Source organism: Gymnoscopelus braueri (genome assembly GCF_963280865.1).
Source record: "Gymnoscopelus braueri genome assembly, chromosome: 7".
NCBI lineage: Eukaryota > Metazoa > Chordata > Actinopteri > Myctophiformes > Myctophidae > Gymnoscopelus > Gymnoscopelus braueri.
The window spans coordinates 19796623-19819926 of NC_137608.1; the positions used below are offsets into that span (position 1 = coordinate 19796623).

Below are 23304 nucleotides of genomic sequence, written 5' to 3' on the forward strand. Positions count from 1 at the left end.
GAAGGTAATATTCAAACGGCACCCTCGTCACAGTTTAGGCTGGAGCTGAGCATAGTAGCCATGGGAAGGTGGCATTTGACGGTGGCAAACGCATATTTACAACTCTAAAGAGTACAAGAGACTCTCTTCCTGAGACTGTAAGAAAAGAAAGGCTCAATTTAATCTCGCCTTAGTGAAAACTGAATCAGGGCTGAATTCGTATACGTAGGGCTGCTTGACTATGGTTAACGTGAAGAGTTTCAACAACAATATTGTAATGAATTATTCTTGGAGATTTTGGGAACAATGTTTTATAGCAGATCTTTCATCAACATACGATACGGGGTGTTTTAAATGTTTTTCTTCCTGGGAATTACATTCTGAATTACACCTTGTACAATATTAGGTCGTTACAGCGGTAGCTGCTCGCAAGTATTTAATTCAGCAAAAGGTTTACTGTGGTCCATTTTCACATCATGGGCCTGTATCTTACCTTGGTTTTCTGCGGTGGTTTTGTTCAGCTTGCAGGAGTTTGATGGATAGGGAGATACTGCAATGGTGTCATTATAGGCGTACTTGTGTAGTAGGGAGTGAATGGGCCGTTGCTGCCTTTTCATGCAATTCATGTCACACTCCAGTTTGCGGGTGCAACAGTTAATTTCATTGATTTAATCGATTATTAAAAACAATTGTCGCCACTTGATGATTTGATCAAATTCATTCATTAATAATCAATCTCCATTTTGGGCTTGTCATTATAGGCGGAAATGTTCAAAACATTTCAAATAGTGAAAATAGCCGATCTACAAGCTAAAAATGCATGGCAATGCGACACGTTGTGAGATTGTAAATCTGCTCTTTTCACTATTTTTGCATGCCACTGTTGTGCGACAAAGTATAAAATAATGCTGAAGTGGTTAATCGATTTGTTGATGATTTTTTAAAACCACGCTTCTCGATGAATCGATAAAGTAATCGATAGAGTCATCGCTAAGAACATAATCGACAGTTGCAGCCCTACTTCAGCTTGGTGATTCTTAGAGGAGAGAGTAATGTACTCGTGTTGGATAGTCTCACTTCCATGTTTAACCACTTGAAACATAACGTCCATAGTATTCTGGGGGCAAACAGTCGGCGAAGATATGTAGTGTAGAACAGTGGTTCCCAAAGTGGGGTCCGGGGACCCCCAGGGGTCTTTGGGGGGGGGTTCCAGGGTATAGCATCACAATTATTTTAACCACTTAAACCTTTTATACGTTGGCTATTCAAAAATAGCAGAAATACAAGCTCATAGATCTATGAGCTTGTAGATCTTCTATTTTCAAACATCTTGTACATTAGTTAACATTTTTAACACAAATCTTTGCTTCTGCGGGTCCCTGGCACAACATATTTTCAGATGGGGGGGAGGGGGGGGGGGGTCCACGCCAAATATACCAAATACCTGAAAAGGTTTGAGAACCACTGGTGTAGAAAGAAAAAAAGGCTCTGTTCAACTAGGCTAGGGTTCAAGCTCCTTGACGTGTGTGATTACAGGATGCAAAACATCTCACCACAGTACTGTACTACATGATCAGAGACCTCTGCTTATCATTCTTTTGCTGAGCTTCAGTCACATCAATCATCACAGCGAACGTGCAAGCTCACAACGCGCCACGATGTACGATGAAGTATCCACTGCACTGGTTAAAGACATAGTTGCCCACCCCTGTGCCGTCATCAGTATTTAAAAAGTGGCATAAATTATTGTTTCATTATTGTTTGAGGTGGACAACACGATTCTCCCCAGATAGTCAGAATTTACTTACCTTTATTATTCGTATTATATTATTGACTCAGTCTTTGTTAGGGTGTATTATTACATTATTGACTTATTCTATGCTTGTATTATTGTAATGGCATGAGATCGTGTGCCCAAAATGGTTGCGCACCTAGCTTGGCACTGCTCCAATTAATCTCAACCTCATGCGGACGACGGAGAAGCATGCAAAAAAAGTGCGGCTTGGCTTTAAAAGAGTGGAAAATAACATTGTGTGACGCAATACCTATATCTATTCTGTACATGAAGAAAAGAAAATACCGATAGCAAAGCTGTAGCTTACCAGGCAGAGCCCACCCTCCCCCACATTCTCTTCAGGAAGTTCAAAGTCCTCACTTTATTGAGAAAGAACTAGAGTAGAAAGTTTGAAGAAAATGTCTAACTAACTGGTAACAAACTTACTCAAACATTGCTAGCAATGTCAGTTTTGTTTTGCATCTGAGGTGAAGAGGTTGGTACAGGTTTAAATGTGCTTGCTATCAAATTGATTAATGGCTTGTTGTTATGGCCAATTGGCCATTACAACAAAGTATAATAATAATCAGACCTATAATGCTTAAAACTCTGTCGTACAGTGGTGTCACTCGCCGAAGATTGCAGATCTACAAGCTCACAAAGCATGGAGAATGAAGCGTTGAGATATGGGATGGGCGGAGCAGCTGGTAAAGAGTGAGGGAGGTGCCACGGTGTTTCAACAAAGCTGTCAGGAGCAGAGCCCGACCCATGTATTGGCCAATTTGGCCGTTATTTGTCTTTTGTTTACGACATCAGTACCATCAATTATACAGCTGATATGTTAAGTTTTAACCACTTTTGGGCACGTCATTATTGGTGAAAAGTTTCAGAACTTTAAAAAAATAGCCTCTCAACCCGTTGTGAACTGGTAGGTTGGATATAAAAAATAATTGCACTTGTTGACAAAATACTGGTATATATAATCCTGGTAAAATCTGGCATTGGTCGGGCTCTAGTCACAAGCTCAGGGAGGGAAGACCAAAGTCTTGGGAGAAGCTTCGATTTAGGCCAGGTTGTGACAAAATGCTTTAGACTGGAGGGAGAAACCAAGTAAATGGACAGCTAGCATGTGCACAAAGTGGTCGATACCATTACATCTCAATGAAACCTTCAAACAACACATTATTATCAGGCATGATGACTTGATCAATGTCAGAATTCCTTCAATCAGTGAGTACAGAAATGTATTTTGGTAACAATGGTACAGGGACATATTGACAACTTACACAGGATGCTGATTTTCATATATTGTGTACAAGAACAGTGAAAGAAATCACTGTTACACGTGCCTATACTCTCATTCTGTAAACAACGTTTCTTTCAACGGCATTGTTGCAGGTGTAGTATGAAATGTAACAAATTGCAGGGGTGCATTTGTCAATTGTACCGAGAGGATTTTTTACAGAATAGAATGAGATGGATGAAATAGAAATTGGGCATTAGAGATGCTTCGTTAGACTGTGTGAGACTGGGTCACAGTTTCTAAGATCGGAAGTATATGATTGTGCAAACTTTGTTTGTAGTGAAAGGAAAAAAAGGGTTGCGAAATAAGATTGCATGTGCAGATTTATATGTGCGAATACAAGTTTTATTCAATGGCTGTTGCGGTGGACAGCAGTAAATATTATAGGGGCTGTTTAAAAGAAGGTGACGGCTCTACAGAAGATGCTGTTGAAGTGATGGTTGGTGCTAGTCTATCGTCCATATTATGGTGTTCAAATATTCAGCGAAAATGGCATATCTACAAGCTTACAGTGCATCCCAGTGTGACAAGTTTTTAGCTTGTAGAACGGCTAATTCCGGTTAAGAGATTTGGTGTAGAGGTAAGAAAGCAGCGTACCAAGTAATAAGTATAGACCCAGGGGGACCCCAGTTAACTTAGTATACAGGTATTAAGTGGTTAATGAAGTCTACAAGAGGAAGGTTTTTGTACAGTTTCCTGTATGCTATTTTGGTCATGTCATTACTGGTGAACATTTTCAAAATGTAAAAGAAAATCATGATGCATTGCGTTTTGAACCCCCGAGGGTCCCCAGCAAAATGCTTGATAATTAATAGGAACCAGAGGCATATAAGGAGAGTTGTGTCACCTGTGTTCACTTCATCGGGCCAGTCCAATTGCCGCTCGGTAGGAGCCGAATAGTGACATAGATAGCCCTGAACCGGAAGATTACGGAATGCACTGGAGTCTATGAGCGTTTGTCACTATTTCGAGTTTACATGAACCACGTGACCGGCGCTGTTTCTGCCCCCTCATTGACGCAACTCTCCAATAGAAGGCACTGATTGGAACCAAGTGGACCCTTACAGGCCTGTAACTCTTGACAGTGTACAAATGGAACTCAAGCGGGGGGTCGGTCCTTGAAATTGAAAAGTTTGAGAATCACTGCTCCAGAGCATTTAACCACTTCAGTGTGACGCCTTTCCCCGGCAAAGTCTCTGGTGTGCTTGACCCGTGTGATGCTGAAATGCAGATGATGTAGCCTACTGCTTTATTCTGCCATCAGTCATCCTCTTAAAATGCCACCATAGCACCCATCTCCACGGCAACCTCTCTGCCTCTGACATCAGTACCACCACACCACAGCCAATCAGAGCATGCAAAGGGGGAAGTAGAGCCTTGACACTCTGAAATGCTGTTGTGCGATTCAGAGGGATATATCATTTGTGTAATTTGTGTGATTATGTCTGCTAAAGACGCAATTACGTTTTGTTAAAGGGCACGTGAAACGTCCACCGACTGCCTTTAAGCTCATATTAATGTTATTAGTGCTCGACACATTGACACACTAATATTATTGTAGGATGTGATTTACTGTTGAGAGATTATTTCAGCGGTGTAGTGGCAACACAATTGCACAAAACTGTGATTACTCCCTTGTAGTTTTTTGATGGACTGTTACCTTGCAGGTGTAGGCTATTTAAAGGTAGGTTTAGTTATAAATAAAAGCGGGGGGAAGTGTTAAATGGCTCTATAGTATTATATTCCAATAGTAATCATTGCTATAGAGTGTTAGTTCCTTAACGGGTCTCCCTGTCTCTCCAGCTCTTAAAAGTAAAACAGAAAATGCATGTTCAGGTCAGGATAGAGGATACCAATTTCATCCAATCAGAAGAGAGAACTCATACAATTTAAGTAATGACACAAAGAAATGAGCAGACAAAATTGCAACTGGAACGGTATGAAATTGAAGCTGATAGATGGAGCTCCTTACGGACGGACGGAGAGGAGCGAGAAACTGGCCTTTGACCTAGTGGAGACGGTTGACATGCATTTACATTTGCATGCAGAAATCAAGCAAAGTTAGTGGTAATATCTCTTCTGGCAATCCTTTAGCTGACATTAGTTAGTTTTCACACTGCAGGGTTAGTTTGCTTTAAGGAGAGTTCTTGTTCAGAACGTAAGTGTTGCCAAGTGGAGTGAGAGATGCAACAGTTGTGCAACATTGGCATCTATCGGATAGCGTTCTAGTGTGTTCTGGATTCCAGCATCATCTTTTTTATTTTGTTTTTCCTCAGCAACAGTGAGCATAGTTCAGTAGTATATATATTTGATATGTATATATAGTCTAAAGGCTTATATAATATCATCCTGCCATGCGTTATATTACTTGGTGAGATCCTGTGATGTTATACTTTGTAAGTTTCTTCTTATTTATACTTTATTCACCCTCAAAAGTTCAGCTGATCCATGAGCAGCGAGCATGAGGGGGCTCGTTTGCCAAGTACACCAGATCTATCTACAAGCTGTCAAGGCATTGCGATGCGAACCAAAGTGTTGTAAGCTTGTTGATCTGTTCTTTTTGACAAGCAACACTGTTGTAATACGGAATGCTTGTTTCCTCTTCTTGAGTTTTCCTCTTCTTGATGGTCCTTCGATGGAAGCCCTTTATGGTATTAAACGGGGCGTGGAACAATGCAAATCATTCACACATGAATGGTGTGTAATTTGTTTACAAACAGGTGGAATTCCTCATCTGATGCACCTGTGATGCATAAAGGCAGTATACACCCTTTCAGACCTACACTAACATATAGTAGACATTTAAGATGAGCTTTGTGAATGAGGCCTATTGGGAGGCTCACTTCTCTAAATCCAAGGAGGTTCTTTGTATTGCTGTTGTGCTCTGTATTGCATAATAGCATATGCTTTCGTACATGACCCAGACGGCTAATAAAGTGTGTAGTAGCTATATATATTGCTTTGACAACATTGTGGATTTCTGGGATTAAATGCGCTTCTGCTGTCCTCTCCCCTTGCTGAACAATGTGGAAGGCACATAGGGCTCTATTCAGAGCCAGATTTGAACAAACCACTAATTAGGGATGAAGGACTAGGCAAGAGGCGTTTCCCCGCAAAATTCGGTATTCTATGGCACCCCCGTGACCCGCCAAACACCTGAGCTACCCGTTACATTATGCATAGGTGTGGTTTGGGCGTTACAATGATAAAACCAATCACCGTGCCAGAAGCCATTGCCTTTAAGAGAAGACTGCGCTAGCCGTCATCCCGATCCAATATATGCTCTAGCCTATCTACCTGTCTGCACTGTTGCCTGGTCTGATTATTATAAGCCACATTGGGCTTGTTTTCCTTCTTTTTTTTTATTTTATCCAAATACATTTTTATATTAATTTGTAGCCTATTGTGTTCACAATAAGCTTGTCATATTAGTCAGATCCGGAATAGTATATGAAAGCCATTTAAAATATGTATACTATTGGTACACACTGGCTGCTCCCAAATAATTAATTACATCATGTTGCGACAACGCTCCTACGTGGTACACAGACAAACAGTAGCACATGGGTATAATAAATTGGACAGTTTTAGGAAAGGTCTATAGCCTACAGTATGTACTCACGTTGGCTGTTATCGTTCTATTTCCACCGTTCTAATGGATTCCAGGGGTGTGTAAACATCTCTGAAGTTGCTCCATAGTTTCCTCTGAAGTGACGCAGTTAATTAAAGTTAACTTACATCCATATTGTCCCCGTTATCTTTCATCATCCACCTTTGTTCAGTAATCCCGAACAGAGCTAAACTTTAAGTTTACATCAATCAAAGCCTCTCAAATCCAGACACATTGCTGCGATGCGTATGTGCGTCGCCTATACCTACCCAAAATAACAGACATACAAGCTATCAACGGCGCTGCATCATGTCGTGTCGACAGCTACAGATCTGTTATTTTGGACAGCACAATGAGGCGCGCGCGCGCCACGGAGTAGCCTATCACTAAACCAAAAACATTACATTACGTGGTCAACAACATAGCCTACTAGACATGTAACTTGCTTGGAGCTTTTAATGCAGTGGTTCTCAACCTGTGGGTCGAGACCACAATGGAGCACCCAACGCCTGGCGAGCTTGTAGATCTGCTATTTTCACAATATTTATCTGTGGAACCGAGTCAAACAAAATGGGGGGGTCCCCAGTTCAAATATGGTTATTTTGGGGGGTCATGAACGTAGCGTTTGCATGGGAGGCGTTGTGAGCTTGTAGATCTGCTATTTTCAAATAGCTGATGTATATGTTAGAGTGCTCATGTGGCCCATAGTCGCTTGACTCGCTTCTTTTGGGCTGGTTTTCCTAGACCTGGTTGCTTGTTAGTTGTTTTTCCTCACAACACTGGCACTGATGATAACTAGACGGCAGCCGTCATAGAATCAAAATGACCCCGCTGGGAGTGGTGGTGGCGTTTGTGGTAGAGTGACCATGGGTTTGTATGAAGAGAGAGAGCGCATATGCGGTAGAGTGAGCATCGGTTTATATGAAGAGAGAGAGCGCATATGCGGTAGAGTGAGCATCGGTTTATATGAAGAGAGAGAGCGCATATGCGGTAGAGTGAGCATCGGTTTATATGAAGAGAGAGAGCACATTTGCGGTAGAGTGAGCATGGGGTTGTACAAAGAGAGAGAGGCATTTGCGGTAGAGTGAGCGAGCATGGGTTTGTATAAAGAAAGAGCGCATTTCACACACAGATCATTCATATATTACCAAGATTTAATGAGAAATAAGGCTTCTTTAGAAAAATGACTGATGGGCTGGGCTGGGTCTAATTTGTCAATTATTAGTCGAGCCGGGCTGAAATATTTAGGGGATATGAAAGCTCTAGTTAGTAGTTTGAAGTGCTCATGTGGCCTTAGAGTTGCTTCTTTTTGTTTTCATAGACCTGCGACTGCGGTTGCTTATTTCTCTCCAAGGCTGGCAACACGGCTCATGGTCCAACGCACAAAGCCATTGTAGTGTCTGTGTGCACTTGACGGGTGATTTTATAAACCAGCGGGTGCTTCTAGAATCCACTATCCCCCGTCCCCAAGCCGTACCCATGTGTGTCTGTAGAATTGCAATGTGGGGGATATAGCAACAACACGCCCACGGACACACCTCCACGCGCAAATAACGGCGTCGGCATAATGGTGACGGGTAGAGCAGGTGCTAGAATAACCTATTGGGGCGGCGCAGGTCCATTATCCCGATTTAACGGGGAATTTTTGGCCTGTGAATAGAGCCCAATAGTGTACATTATCAACAACACTATCTCTACTAGAGTTTTGTTTTTGTTTTTGTGAAACCACAGAGCTACTGGATAATATGGAACTCAATGGCAAGTTGTTTGCTATTTGGTGAACTATGTATTAGGGCTGTTAACATGAATATTGGTCTTAAAAATTGGCTAATATTCGAATATATTCGAATATTATTATTATACTTTTCTTTCTTTTTTAAATGTTTATTTGACAGGGACAATACAAAAAACAATGTATCAAGTGCTCGGATCCATTACAAAATATTTTGTTTGTTTTTAGAACTTGATGCATTGTTTTATTGTCCCTGTCAAATAACAACAAAAATATATATATTTTTTTATATACGAATATATTCTCTCCCCCCCCCCCCCCCATATTTGAGGAATATTCGAATATCAAATATTAATTTATCAGCTCTACTATATATTGACTATTTGGTGCTATTTGGTGAACTATATATTACCATTATGAACTATGGTTGTGGAATGTCCCAATTAAGTACACTGGACTGTCTCAAGGGGAGAAATGGAGCACACAGATCATCTTATCAGTACACTGTGAAGATGACCTCCAATGGCGTCCAAACATCAGTGGTGGTTTGTATGCACCTAATAAAACATGTTGATAAGAAGATGCGTGTGCTCCAGCAGATTCCTCTTTGATTGTCCTAATTTGGGAGCACCTCGCTCTCATTACAACAGGTCTGTAATTATTACCATGTCCTAGTGTAATATTTATTGCACTATTATGTTTTGTTGTCTTGTTAATAATTAATATTATATTTAATATTTCTGTACAGTAAGTCAAGTGTGCACCAAATGACAAACTTGACATTTACTCCAGACATCAGAATTATTTTATGGTTTCTTCAAAGCTTTTACTACAGTAATGCTGTGATGAAGGGCTGCAACTAACCATGATCTTCTTTTTTTTAATTAATTGAATAATCCATAATTGATATATGCAGGATATTTTTCATATACCAAATAATCAACGTGATTGTTTATTATGATCGACTAAATCTATTAGTCTGATAAACCACGTAAGCCCCGTTTTATACTTCGTCATACAATGATTAAAATAGTTTTGTCTTTCTGCTGAGATGCCTCGTTGTTTTCATGACGGTAACATTTCCGTTTTCCGTTGAACGTATCGGGGATATTATTTGTGTGCTTAGCCCACAGTGTCTATTGACGATACCCCCCCCCCCCTCTTCTCAACCAACCCAACCCCTTCAACATTGGCATGGTAACAGCCTATTGCATAACAAGTCGCTCTGGCAGCCGTGGAAAGCCTTGTACTCCAGTCTCCTTGGAAACAGCGCCCGCCTCCCCCCTCCTTCCTGGGTACTGAGCATGCTCATAAAACAATAGCGAAGGAAACAGGAAAGGCAGCTCAGAGTCTCTTTAACCACTTGAACCCCAGCATCCATATTCTGGGGAGCGGGGGGGGAGGGGGAAATTAGCCCTAAATAGCTGATCTACAACAAGATCACAAACTCTGCTATTTTTGGCGAAGAGATTTGGTGTAGAGAGAATAAAATCAGTCCAAGTGCAGCGTCCAATTCTACTCTAGAGCAGGGGTCTTCCACGTTTTTCAGGCCAAGGACCCCCTAGCTGAGAGAGAGATGAAGCAGGGACCCCCTCTATGTTGTATGAAATTGTGTTTCAGATTAAACCTTTTTTTTTATTACTTGGTCTGCTCTTTTTTCCCTCTGCACCTATACCTCTCTGATCTACAAGCTCACAGCTCTACAAGCTCACAGCGCCTTGCAGCGTGAGGCGTTTTGAGCTTGTAGATCTGCTACTTTTGGCTTAAGTTCTCTTCAGAATAGGGATAATAGGGTTCAAGTGGTTAATGTAAAAATCCAATAACTCAAAGATTTGGCGGCCCCCCTGTAGTAACTCTGAGGACCCCCTTGGGGTCCCGGACCCCCTGTTGAAGATCCCTGCTATAGAGGGTTTTAAGTGGTTAAAATGCAGGCTACTGCCTAAAAGACACCTCATCGGTACAAATGATTCATAGCATTAATTGAATCAGTATCTTTAGTAAGTATGTGTTCTGTTCCAGTTAGGCAACATTTAATCCTACAGTACATGGATGACATGGAGATCTGTCTTTTAATGAGATGCACACAATCCTGAGTGTTCATTTAGAGTCCATTTGGCTCCATTTGCACATCTCTCTGAGATCAATTAAGACTGAGGACTTTACTGTGTCTGTCTGAGGGAGTGGGACCAGTTAGTAAATGGTTACGCGCTATGCCCAACAGAACCAGTAGCTTTGCTTTTAGTCTCCTGTTTGGTTTGGTAAAAATGTATGTATGATATAAATTACGTAAGTAATTTCCTGGCTTTACTGACCAAAGTTAAGACATGCTCATTGTTTAACCCATTGAGACCTGAAGAAGCATCTGTGTCACTTTTTCATTTGAGCTAAAAAGCATTATTTTACACTTTGGCTATTCAAAAATAGCAGATATACAAGCTCATAGCGCGGCACCGAGTGCCGCGCTATGAGCTTGTAGATCTGCTATTTTTGAAAAATCAAGAAAATGTGTGCAAATTAATATATTTATGTTCTTTTAAAGCGAACATTTGTAACTCAAATCTTTGCTTCTGGGGGTCCCTGGAACAACATATTTTGAGATGGGGGTCCGCGGTCAAATACATATCATTTTGGGGGTCCTTGACATGAAAAGGTTTGAGCGCCACTGATATGGAAACATATGTTTTTCAGAAAACTGTTGGGATTTAGAAAACATTTTGTAGAAATCAGCTTCAGGTCAGGTTAATTGAAGGCTTTCTCAAGAAGAGCAATTGTGTGTCTTTAAATTTAAGGTGGTCTTAGCTTTTTGCCTTTTTATTTTGTGGTTTCTCGTGTTGATGGAAACACTGAAACTTCTGTTTAGTTTTTCCTCTGATATGATCTTCTCCAGTGCACCGCTTCAGAAATTCCTCCACGCTGTAATGACGTGCGATCTTTCCAAGTAGTTGTTTTTGTTGGTGTTAACGGAGATAAGGCACAATCTTTCCACAACCTTTTACCCTACTGAGATAACGTGTGTAAATTGAATCCTAAATCTTCGTCAACATTACTCTCTCAGAGGGCTGCCATACATATCGATTTCTACTTTCAAATCACTATAGCTTACCGTGCTCTACTATACTGTGTGTGTAGTAGGGTTATGTCAAGTTACAGATTCATGTTGATTTATCTTGTATAGCTCTAATCTCTATTGTAATGCACTTAAACTTTGAGCTACAATGTAATGTATGAAAATGTGTAGTGGAGGGCCAGGGACTGAAAGGAGACACATTTGGGTTAACAAGATAACATTTGTGTTTAAAGCTGCAATCAGGAAATTATTAATGACTAAAATGTTAAACAAAAAGCAAAAACTAAACAAACCGAGACTAAACAATATGAGTATGTTAACACAATATAACCCATCTGCAGTGGTAAGAGGTGTTCTCCCTACTCTTCTATTGAGAAATAGATCCTGGTGGTTCTAGGACACCTACTGGTTGACAAGTAGTACTGCCTGTTGCTCATAAGCCCAATGCTGAGTGGGGATTGATAGATGTGTGGTCTCATGAAGGAGACCTGGGTTACTTTGAATCCTGCCTAGGAGAGATGTTTTGGATTGCAACTTTAATATTGTTATTTATTATTGCTTATTAATTTGTTAATTATCAATTCTTTTTTTCTTTTTTTCTTGAACCAGTGCTGCCCACGACCGTGACAACAAGGTCCGTGTGGCCATCAAGAAGATCAGCCCCTTCGAGCATCAGACATACTGTCAACGCACCCTGAGAGAGATCAAAATCCTGCTGCGCTTCAAACACGAGAACATCATTGGAATCAATGATATCATCCGCACGCCAACCATTGACCTGATGAAGGACGTGTATCCTTAATCATGTGCTTGATATGGGTATATCTATATCGGCAACATCAGTCAGTACACAGTCAAATCCGGAGTGTTAACGATATGAACCCGAGCGTCCCTATTCTGGGGCCAACAGTCTGCAATAATAGCAGATCGACAAGCTCACTTTGTGTTGGCGTTGCGACCCGTTGTGAGCTTGTAGATTGGATTGATTGATTGATTGAATATCTTATTAGGCAAAAAATGTAAAACAGCACAGTTACATTTAAAATACTTTGTCTAACAGGTCCGTTCATAAAAGTCCTTGCGGACTTGTTTCCAATGAGGGCCTTGGTATTTAATTCATAGGCATATATAGTGGCACCACAGTTCAAATATCATTACAAAATAAACAGCCAAAAACAATATATAACACTATGTACAACAAAAAAATAAAAAAGAGGGGAAAAAAATATGTACAAGAACAGGGGGGGGGGGGGTCTGCTGTCTAACGGGAAAATGGTACTACCTCCACCTTTGGCCTCCTGAAAGGTGATTTTTTAAGGCTCTTTTAAATGAGCCCAGCGAACTGCATTTTTTGAGGGATGGAGTTAGACTATTCCAATCCTGGGTGGCAGTGCTGTAGAAGGAGAATTTGCCCATGTTTGATTTATGGGTGGGTGGTACCAAATTGTTGTTAACGCTCCCTCTGGTATTGTGACTGTGGGTGTCGCTAACCTTTTGGAGGTATTTACTCAGATATGCGGGAATTGGGGGCATATCGGGCAAATTTGCATTTACAATTTTGAAGGCCAGTCCCATTTTTAGTTGTTTAACCCTGTCTTCCACCCTGAGCCAGCCTAGGCTGGCAAAATGGGTGGGAGAAAGGTGGGTCATGGGCCCCAATCCGAGGAGTAGCCGAATCAGTTTGTTTTGGGAGGTTTGAAGCTTAGTCTTCAGTGACACTGAGGTGTTGGAGTACCAGGAGGTGCAAGCATAGTCAAAAAGTGGTTGAATCAGAGCCCCAGAGAGGGTATTTGGTACAGAGGGGGGAAAGGGTTGGACCAAGTATAGAGCCCCGGGGGACCCCGGTCAACTAAGTATACAGGGTTGAAATGGTTAATTTAACTCGAGAGTGTAAAGATAATACCATAATATGGACCCTTATGGCTGGGTATCAGTATTAGCGTTCTCTAAATTTAAATCAACACAGATTTTACTGTGTGCAGAACTTCTTCTTATTGGCATAAAATAGCAGATTTATAAGCTAAGCTCACAACACGCCACATTGTGACAATTTGCTATTTTTGGCATGCAACACCATCGTACGACGTACAAATGAAGCCTTGATTCTAGTGTGTGGGTCAGTTGCATGCATGATGATATTTCATTAAAAAATAAATGTAATCCAATAATTGCCATAAATAAATAATGGTTAAGAAGTAGTGAAAATAGCAGATCTACAAGCTCATGGGAGCAAAGCGACGCGTTCTGAGCTTGTAGATCTGCTATTTTCACAAGTTGGGCCCTGGGCTTCAACTTTTTCTTTTGGGTCTTGAGCTAATAGCTTTGTGAACCACTGTTCAGATGTGGCCAACACCACCACTTAAAGGGGAATTTTGGACCACGTTTTTCTTACCTTTTCTATGATCTTATGATATCTTAGGATGATGGTACAGTAGAAAAATGTCATAACTCCATCCCGGGTCCGCCACAGCTTAAAACGTGCGCCAATAGGCCTTGCTTGATCGTGTATTTATTTTTTTTATTTTTTTTATGAGATCTCGCTAGACGTCTCGCTAAGTCTCGCTAGACGTCTCACTAAGTCTCGCTAGACGAGATTGAAATCTCGAGATTTCAACCTCGTCTAGCAAGACTGCAGTTTTTTTTTTTTTTTGCATAATGTTCTGTCACTATGAACGTCAGATCTCACAACAAAAAAAAAGGTAATAAATACACGATCTAACGCAAGGCCTATTGGCACACGTTTTAAGCTGTGGCGGACCGGGATGGAGTTATGCAATTTTTCTACTGTACCATTCATCCTAAAATATCATAGAAAAGGTAAGAAAACCGTGGTCCAAAATTCTCCTTTAACTCTTACCCTGCCAGAGTTTTTTCAAAAAGTCTGTAGCCTCTGCCAGGGTTTTGACCGATTTTGGTACCTTTTCGCATAGCCACAGAATATTTTTCTCCAGTATGATTGATCCCAGATAATTTCTAATCACAGATGAGATTCAGGTGTGGTTTCACAAATGTCAACGAGGTCAATTTGACCTTGTTGTCATGTGTTGTTTGATGTTTGAAAATAGCTCAAAACCAGTAGTTTCAAACCAAAAAACATTGTGAATTGTTTGTCCGTTTCAATTTTAACATTGAAGTGGATGGAGCAGCAAATCTTTGGGAATTGTTATCTCCTTATTCGTTTGGAATATCGAAAAGGTGTCAATCTTAAATAATTAGAGAATCTTTTTAGAAATTTTTATTTTTTGAAAAAAGTTTTTTTTCAAAGACGTTTTTAAACGTCTTTGGCAGGCAATAGCTGAAGGCCCAAAGACGTTTATAAACGTCTTTGGCAGTTATAGAGTTAATGTGTCACAGTTCTGTAATCTTGAAACATGTCATTTAACTCAATGATCTAAAAGAATTTGTTCAACTGTTGCACCTTGCCCTTGTCTCCTCACCATTACACAAGGGTTAATAAACAGAACATTGTACATGCTATCTCCCCATCCATCAGGCTCATAGAGGAACAATATAATCTAGCGTATCCTAGCGTGCAGCCCGCTAGCAGCTACAATTGACCCTTGTCATATTGTGAAAATCAATCCGAGAATAAATTGATTGTAACATAAGTTAAGCTGATCCCCTTAACTTGGCGCCATGCAGATATATTGTCCAGGATCTCATGGAGACAGACCTGTACAAGCTTCTGAAGACCCAGCACCTGAGCAACGACCACATCTGCTACTTCCTCTACCAGATCCTACGAGGACTCAAGTACATCCATTCTGCCAATGTTCTGCACCGGGACCTGAAGCCTTCTAACCTTCTCCTGAATACCACCTGTGATCTTAAGGTAAAACAGCCACTGGCTGAAATAGCAATGCTACTGCATACATATCAAAAGGGCACAATCCTGTTTCTGTTCCTTTTTTTAGTCTGGAGTTATTCCAAGCAACGGCTATTTTCTGTGGTGTTTATTTATAAAATGCCAGCAGCAAACGGCCAGTTTTTCAAGTGGTATTTGTAAAGTAAATTAGTTGGACGGACAATGTGTCCAGTATGAAATGTATTTGATTTGGATCATCTATATAAGCTTGATTCACAAATCACAAGTATCATCCTGTTGACTTTAATGTTGTTTGGATCATCTTCACCTTGTATAAACTTGATTCACAAGTATCATCCTGTTGACTGTAATGTTTGTATCTCTTAACATGGTAGTCAACACACTTTACTGCATGTCCTTCCTCCTCAGATCTGTGACTTTGGTTTGGCTCGTGTGGCTGATCCAGACCACGACCACACCGGTTTCCTAACAGAGTATGTAGCCACACGCTGGTACCGGGCACCTGAGATCATGCTCAACTCCAAGGTGAGTGTCAACTTTAACCCATTAAAAGAAAAAGTTTAACAGTCTTCTGAAAAACATACTTTTCTATGTCAGTGGTGCTCAAACTTTTTCATGTCAAGGACCCCCAAAATAATATGTATTTGGCTGTGGACCCCCCCCATCTCAAAATATTTTTTTTCGAGGGACCCCGAGAAGCAAAGATTTGAGTAAAAGAAAATTGCTTTAATAATGTATATATATTCAAAGATTTGCACACATTTTTAAGATTTTTGAATAGCATAGTATATGGCTAAAATCTAAAATGACACAGTTTTAATTTCCCTGTTTTAATGGGTTAAAATGACAGCTACAATTACTTAAGAGTTGCATTTAAAAAAAGAAACGTAATAGTTTTATAATGCACTTTGATTTGATCAATGTATTGTACGGCCAGGACAATAGAATTGTTTTTCAGAAGGATTTCCACTCAAGACCTTTGGCACGGTGCAATAATAAGTACTGTTTGTACTGGATTAGTGTTATGTGGCAATAAAAAATAGGACATTGATGACACATCAGTAGAATGTCGGAAGAACTGATAAAGATCTTATCATATCAGACTCACTTCCTCTGGAGAATTCATAAGTAAATCTGATACAAGCCAGAATTATATCAAATCACTGAATAATTTCCAAGTTGAAATAATGAAACTGGCATGACTGAATCTGGTATGAAACATTTATTAAGAAAACTAAAAAGGTTTCTTCTCAAATATACCATGAAGTCAATGTGACCAACATTACTTAATCTTTTTTGTTTGCGTTTCATATTTCAAGTTTTAAAATGATCTACTCTGTCTGTTTTGCCTGAGGCTTCCCTTGATAAAATCCGCTTTAGCTATGAGAAAGTACATTTGATCTGTGAGATGAAGACATACTCACTGCCAGCACTGCAATTTGCCTTCTTGGTAGACAGTTAAATTATTGTGTAGCACGTTCTCTAACAGGAAGGAGAGAAAAACTGAAAACCATTTGCAAAGAAATGAACTCGGCAAGGTAACCTCTTCAGAGACTGATTTATTTTAAGGCCGTTACCGTAGATCCCTTGAGAATCAAGACAGACACTAATATGCATTCACGAGTAAAGGGTTAATTTGTAGCAGATGAGCATTATGGACCCAACACACCAAACCAATGTTACCGCTGATAAGTCTTGGAAAGCACCTGTTGCCGAAAATCTGTTGTCGAATAGACGGTGTGTACACTGTGATGGATCGTCAGTTTGTTGTGAGGCGTCGCTCGCCACAAGGGATTCTGCCTGGCAACTTTGGTCAAATTCAGTGTTGAATAGAACTCTGCAGAGCCTAACTGATCCAGCACTTGGTCGACCTGGCACATTAGATAGCCATCACCGGGCTTGAACACAAGCACGATGGTGCCACACCAGTCATGGCTGATCTGCAATCTCACAATGCGACGCGTAGTGAGCTTTTAGATCTGTTATCTTCAAAAAAAATCTGAATGATTTTGAGAACATTTGTGAAATGGGCTATTCATGATAAGTAATTTTAGTAAAAGTATATTTTGATGCCAATACTTTTACAATTTTGATTTGAGTATTTCTATATTGTGGTATTGCTACTTTTAACTTAACTGAAAAATCTGAGTACCACCACTGGCTGCATGCTTTATTCACAGGCAAATGTGCATTCTCTGTGTCTCTCTCCCTCTGTCAGGGCTATACCAAATCTATTGACATCTGGTCAGTAGGCTGCATTCTGGCTGAGATGTTGTCCAATAGGCCAATCTTCCCAGGAAAGCACTACTTGGATCAGCTCAACCACATTTTGGGTAAAACACAAATCCTTTTACAATGCACCTGTTGGTAATGTATGTTCACGCCTTGGCTAAACAATATGGTTGTTCAGTTCCACAATGTCCTGCAATGTGGTTCTGTGAGTAGGTGTCTTCAGACGGTGATATTTGTTAACGAAACAGGCCTCTAATTTGAGGGGCATGTCTATTGCTTATGTCTAACGCCCGTCTAATGTCTATCGGCAGCGCAATTGATGGATTTGGAAGTTTGACACAGAGCAGTTGAATGTGTACAGCTGGCGCTAAACGACCGGCACAGCAGAGGTCAGCTGTAGTTGACTTTTGCATGGTGCGCTATAGGGCTAACTTCTCTGTTCCAATAAAAAGCAGGTGAAATGTGGAAAAATCTAGGATAAACTCATTAGGTCAGTTTCTGATTTGAAGTCGTATGAGGTGGATACTTGTTGGATTAATGCAGTGGATTAACTCTGGGATTCAGACACCAATTCCCTTTCCTTGTTTTTGACCATGGTCTCTCTCTATTCTCACAGGCATTCTGGGCTCTCCCTCCCAGGAGGATCTCAACTGTATCATCAACATAAAGGCCAGGAACTACCTTCTGTCATTGCCTCTGCGCTGTAAAGTCCCCTGGAACCGACTGTTCCCCAACGCTGATCCAAAAGGTATGAAGCCTGAGTAAGGGCACGGCCACAAATGCGTGACTGAAACAGCCACGCCCTGATCACTTCCATTCTATGCGAGAGAAGGGGTGGAGCTAAAGGTTGTGGCGGGTTGGCGCGCCACGTGCCTTTTTATGCTTTGTAGTGTGAGTTGTGCACCAAAAATAGCCGATCTATAAGCTCACAGTGCATCACGTTGCGACGCGCTGTGAGCTTGTAGATCGGCTACTTTTGCCACACAACTCCGTCAATTAAGCATGAGCCCGTCCAGTTTCTGCTTTGTTTATAGTCATTTCAATTTCAAGCTGGGAACCCATTCGGTAAGGAAAAAGAAGAAAAAGAAAATCAGCTGAACCTGTCTTGAGAGATTACTTCAATTCAGACCTGGTTTTATTTTTCAACTCCCCTCTTGTTTTCTTTGGTTTACATAATTGTAGTTAGAGGGCAGGTGAATTTGTTGTTTTCTATTAACAAAACTGGGGTATAAATGCACAAAAAATAGTACTGGCCATTTTATTTGGGAGAAATCTTTCACATCTTAACTGTGTAACCTTTCCTTTGCTCTAGCACTGGACCTATTGGACAAGATGCTGACCTTCAACCCCCACAAGAGGATTGAAGTAGAGGAGGCCCTAGCACATCCCTACTTGGAGCAATATTATGATCCTACAGATGAGGTGAGATGCTCAGTAAACATTGCTAGGTGTCAAATTAGCTGTTAACTGTTTGTTTGTACATGGTCTCATTTTTCATGCCGACATATTTTCAATGAGGATGCCTTACTGTTTGTGAGTGAAACTACACCCTGTGTCCGTAGAGATCTACAGTATCAATCTACATTGTCTTCAGAAAGCAGAAAACAGTGAAAATAGCAGACAGTCACATCTAATGGTCCGTTTTGTCCAACTCTGTAGCCTGTAGCTGAAGCTCCATTCAAGTTTGACATGGAGCTAGACGACCTACCCAAAGAGACACTGAAGGAGCTCATCTTTGAAGAGACTGCACGCTTCCAGCAAGCCTTCAGGTCCTAACTCGGGTCCTCTCTCACAGGTAGATGTTGTACAAACCCGTCGCTGTCAGGTGTCCAAAACTGTTTAATTTTCATGAAATGAAAATAATAAAAATCTGTTCCAATGGAAGTATGCGATTTAGTCACGAGCTCCAATACTTTAATTTTCAACCTTGGGTACCAATTTTGGGCATGTCATAGGCAGCATTTTACAAACATGTTCACACATAGCAAATGTGCAAGCTCACAATGCGTCGCATTGCAACGCGTTGTAGCTTGTAGACGTAGAAGTTGTCTGGAAATATTTTGAACATATTATAAGATTAAGCTTAAGTGGTTCAATATTTGTGAAATCCACAGATGTAACTAGCATTGATCTATGGACACAGGCGCTGACACTAGTAAATTAAATAATAGATGTACACCACATCCACCCGTCATAACCCTTTACCGCAGTGGCTCTCAAACTTCTTCATGTCAAGGACCCCAAATTAATTATATTTGACTGCGTGCGGACCGCCATCTTGTCTATTCTGACCATGACGTACTCTTACAAACCACAGCATAGTAAAATAAAAACAAGACGTTGTGGTTTTTACATTTTAACCTTCAAGGCACTGGAAAAACCTTTGACCTTGAAGATGCCTGAAACGCGCTTGATTTTGACTTCTTCAAACCTGTACAAACCCTGACATCATGTCATCTCAAATGAGTGGTGATGACGACTATTACTGCATCTAAAACAGTGTTTCTCAAAGTTAAGGGGGTTCTAGGGAGGTCCACAACTAAATGATTGACAGTCCTGTGTTAATTTAACTCTGAAGAGTGTACAAATGAAAGCAAATGGTTCCATTTGCACTCTCTTTGGAGTTAAATTAACAATGAGTGCTAATTTAACCAAATGGTGAGTGTGGTCAAGTGAAAACATTAGATGTGTCAAGCAATGACAGATCCTGATAAATATTTTTTTAGTGTTTGAGGTCTTAACTCATTCACTGCCACTGACGTAATAAACGTAATTATTCCCGTTTACCAATACTGCCACTGACGTAAAAAACGTAATTTTATTTAAAAAAAAAAAAAAAAAAAATCTAATTTGATCCAAAGACCAAGGAGATATGATTTTTCGAAGATCTAGACTCCCATCCACTTCCTTGTTAACTTAAAACTTAAAAATTCTGTATCGTCTGTATCGGCTCCTAAGTACTTTTTTTTTTTTCAATGAAGAATCTCTGGCAGTGGGCAAACGCGGCCAGCAATAATTCTGGCAGTGAATGAGTTAATTGGTTAATGTCCCTGACATTTTAATTGCGGACAGATTTGGTGGCCTATAGTATGATGCTATAACAAATGCACCATTTACACTGTCCTTTCTTTCAGGTGGTGAATCTGGATTGGCTTCTCTGCTGCCGCCGTTCCCCTCTGCCTCCTCCACTCTGTGATCTCTGTTTCTGGTATGGTTTGTATTTCCTGCCTGTTGTCCACATCAACTGGATTCCTTGGGTCTCACTCGTCAAGTCCACTTTGCTCAGGAATGGCGTCAGGAATCAATCAGTAAAAATCAATCTCTCCTCTTGCCGTCTTTCTGTCGTGCTCCTTCTTCCTTTCTGTCTCTGTCGGAGGTGAGGAGGGGGGCATCGCGGCTTACAGTGTGGGAGTTTTTTTTTTTTCATGTTTAAAGCCAAGATAAACAATACGTGTGCGTCTCAAAGGCTTTGGCTCTGGCTATCGTATTCAAGATCGTTGTCTAGTCAAATGACAGTGATAAAAACTAGCCGTTGTGTTGGTGCAATTGTTGTGGTTCCAATTTCTGCCTACCTTGCACACGCCATGGTAGATTATTTCTGAGTGGGTTATCTGAATCCTTCATCTAAAAAGGTCTTTTGAAATTTCAAACTTGTCACACTATGACAAGGGACATTCTGAGTTGTCTCTCATAAAAGACAAAAAAAAGGAACCTTCATTAAATTAACTGATTTATGCAATGAAATCACGCAATCAGTCACAGACTTTGTTGGCCAAAAAAGCTCTTCTACAGTGTTTATGAGTGTTAGCCATCTAAAAGCTCTATTGTTTGTCAACGATTTTCTTTTAATACCCTTGTCTCAAATACGGCCCAAATGCAATATAGCCTAAAAAGTCTTAAAAAGTTGTAATGATGGAACAGTGATGAAGTATGAAACTCATGAATTGATAATGTTTACCTTCTTGACAATGGAGATGTTTAAGATATTATAACCACAATACACCCTTAGAGAACTGTAATTATGGGTTGGTCATATATGACAGTGTTGAGTTGCATCACAAGAATAACATGTGCATTACACGGTTATCCTTATCAATTTTGCCTTAGTAATGGGAAACTAAATAAAAGTGAATCTATGACACAGAAGCACTAGCCTATATGTATAGTATGATATTTTTCATATGGGAAAATTAACATTAGCAGTCAACATATGAATAACAGTTATTACAGAGAACTTTTTTTGGTCTGGAATAAATATTGTGATGCCATTTTTTTCTTTTTCTTCATTGTACTGGTTTTCTTTTCCCCTTCTTCCTCTTATGTCTCTCGTCTCCGTTAAACATTTAAACCCTATATAGTTAGTTGACCGGTGTCACCCTGGGGTCTGTACTTAGTTGGCATCCTCCTTTTTCCCCTTGCACCAAATCTCTTCGGGGAAAATAGCCAGTCTACAAGCTCACAGCGCCTGGCAATGCCGTGTGTTGTGAGCTTATAGATCTACTATGGTCGCCGAATGTTCACCCCAGAATAGGGACGCTAGGGGGGTTCATATGGTTAAATATCTATTTTACCTTGTTAATAATACTGTGCCCTTTGCATGACTGTTAAAAGCTCTGTATACAAAGACAATGTTCAAGTGCCACAAGGCTGAGTCCTTCCTTTCAGAAGGACCCAGGCTGTCTTGTTCTAACTTTTTGTGGTATATCATTCTTTTCATGCACATGGTGCTTATGTTCCGTTTCTTTCTTTGCTTAGGCATGTTGCCCCTGTGTTTTTGTTGTTATTGTTTGTTTAGCTTGCAGGTTTTTTTTATAGATTTACACCAGTTTTGCTTGATGCAGTTTTCGGCCAAGTGACCTCTGCGTGGTGGTTGCAAATGGAGAATGGTGGCCATCTGCATGGTGGTTTGGAAGGGAGAATGGTAGCCCCATGTGTCTGCCACATTAATCGCAAACCGCTTTGCTGCCTGTTCTAGGAAAGGGATCTAGCCATGCAAAAGTTGAGGTAGTTATTATCGTATAAAATGTTCTATATAAGATCTTGCTTTAAAAACTCCACATTTTTATACGGATGAGTTTTGCCATATCAAAACCAACAGAAGGACAGTGGAACTAAAACTACAGCAGAACTCAAAACTAATGTTATCAATTGTCAATCAAAGACTGTTCTATTTTATGGTTTTATTTCAGACGAATGAAAGACAAAACTTGGAAACGTCAATTAGACCTCAATGACACATTTATAATGATCATCTAATTGTATAGCTCTACCAAATGTAATGGCCGCCATGTTCATTTATTTACAAGTGACCATGTGTAATGGCAGACTGTTCATGTCAATGGAGGACACCCACTAAAACAACAAAACTAAAATGAATACAAATAAAAACTAAAGTTATAACACTAAAGCATTTCAGAATACAGTTGAGAAAATCTAGCATTCTCATAGAATATGGCTCTATTGGCACTTACTAGTGTAAACTGAACCATTGGACGACATTGGAATCAAGTAGAGGGCCAATTACATGAATATTCAGCAGCTATTGCTTTGGCTGATAAAATATTGCATGCATGAAACAAGTTTTCACCAGTTGACGACAAGAGTATTGGGGCAAGTAAATTCATGATTTATTTCTGGGGGAGAAAAAAAAAAGAGTTGGAAAAAAAGGAGAAATTCAGAACTTTTTCTCTGCAACGTTCTAATGCTTGATTTATGCTTCCGTCACACGCCGGACACTTGTAGTGTCACATGCCAGAAAAGCAGATCTACAAACAAACCCAC

The 23304-nt window shown here is 40.3% G+C and overlaps 1 protein-coding gene across 1 annotated transcript in view; it reads left to right on the top strand.

Moving 5' to 3' along the window:
• The window catches only part of mapk1 (mitogen-activated protein kinase 1), a 23836-nt gene extending 2042 nt beyond the window's left edge, over positions 1-21794 (top strand). Inside the window, exons 2-9 of the mRNA XM_080434171.1 lie at positions 12075-12257; positions 15108-15297; positions 15700-15816; positions 17510-17624; positions 18140-18271; positions 18836-18945; positions 19183-19318; positions 20658-21794. Coding sequence (XP_080290297.1) covers positions 12075-12257; positions 15108-15297; positions 15700-15816; positions 17510-17624; positions 18140-18271; positions 18836-18945; positions 19183-19299 — 964 coding nt within the window. The 3' untranslated portion in view covers positions 19300-19318; positions 20658-21794. The remainder of the gene's footprint in view (positions 1-12074; positions 12258-15107; positions 15298-15699; positions 15817-17509; positions 17625-18139; positions 18272-18835; positions 18946-19182; positions 19319-20657) is intronic.
• The last annotated feature ends 1510 nt before the right edge of the window (positions 21795-23304 follow it).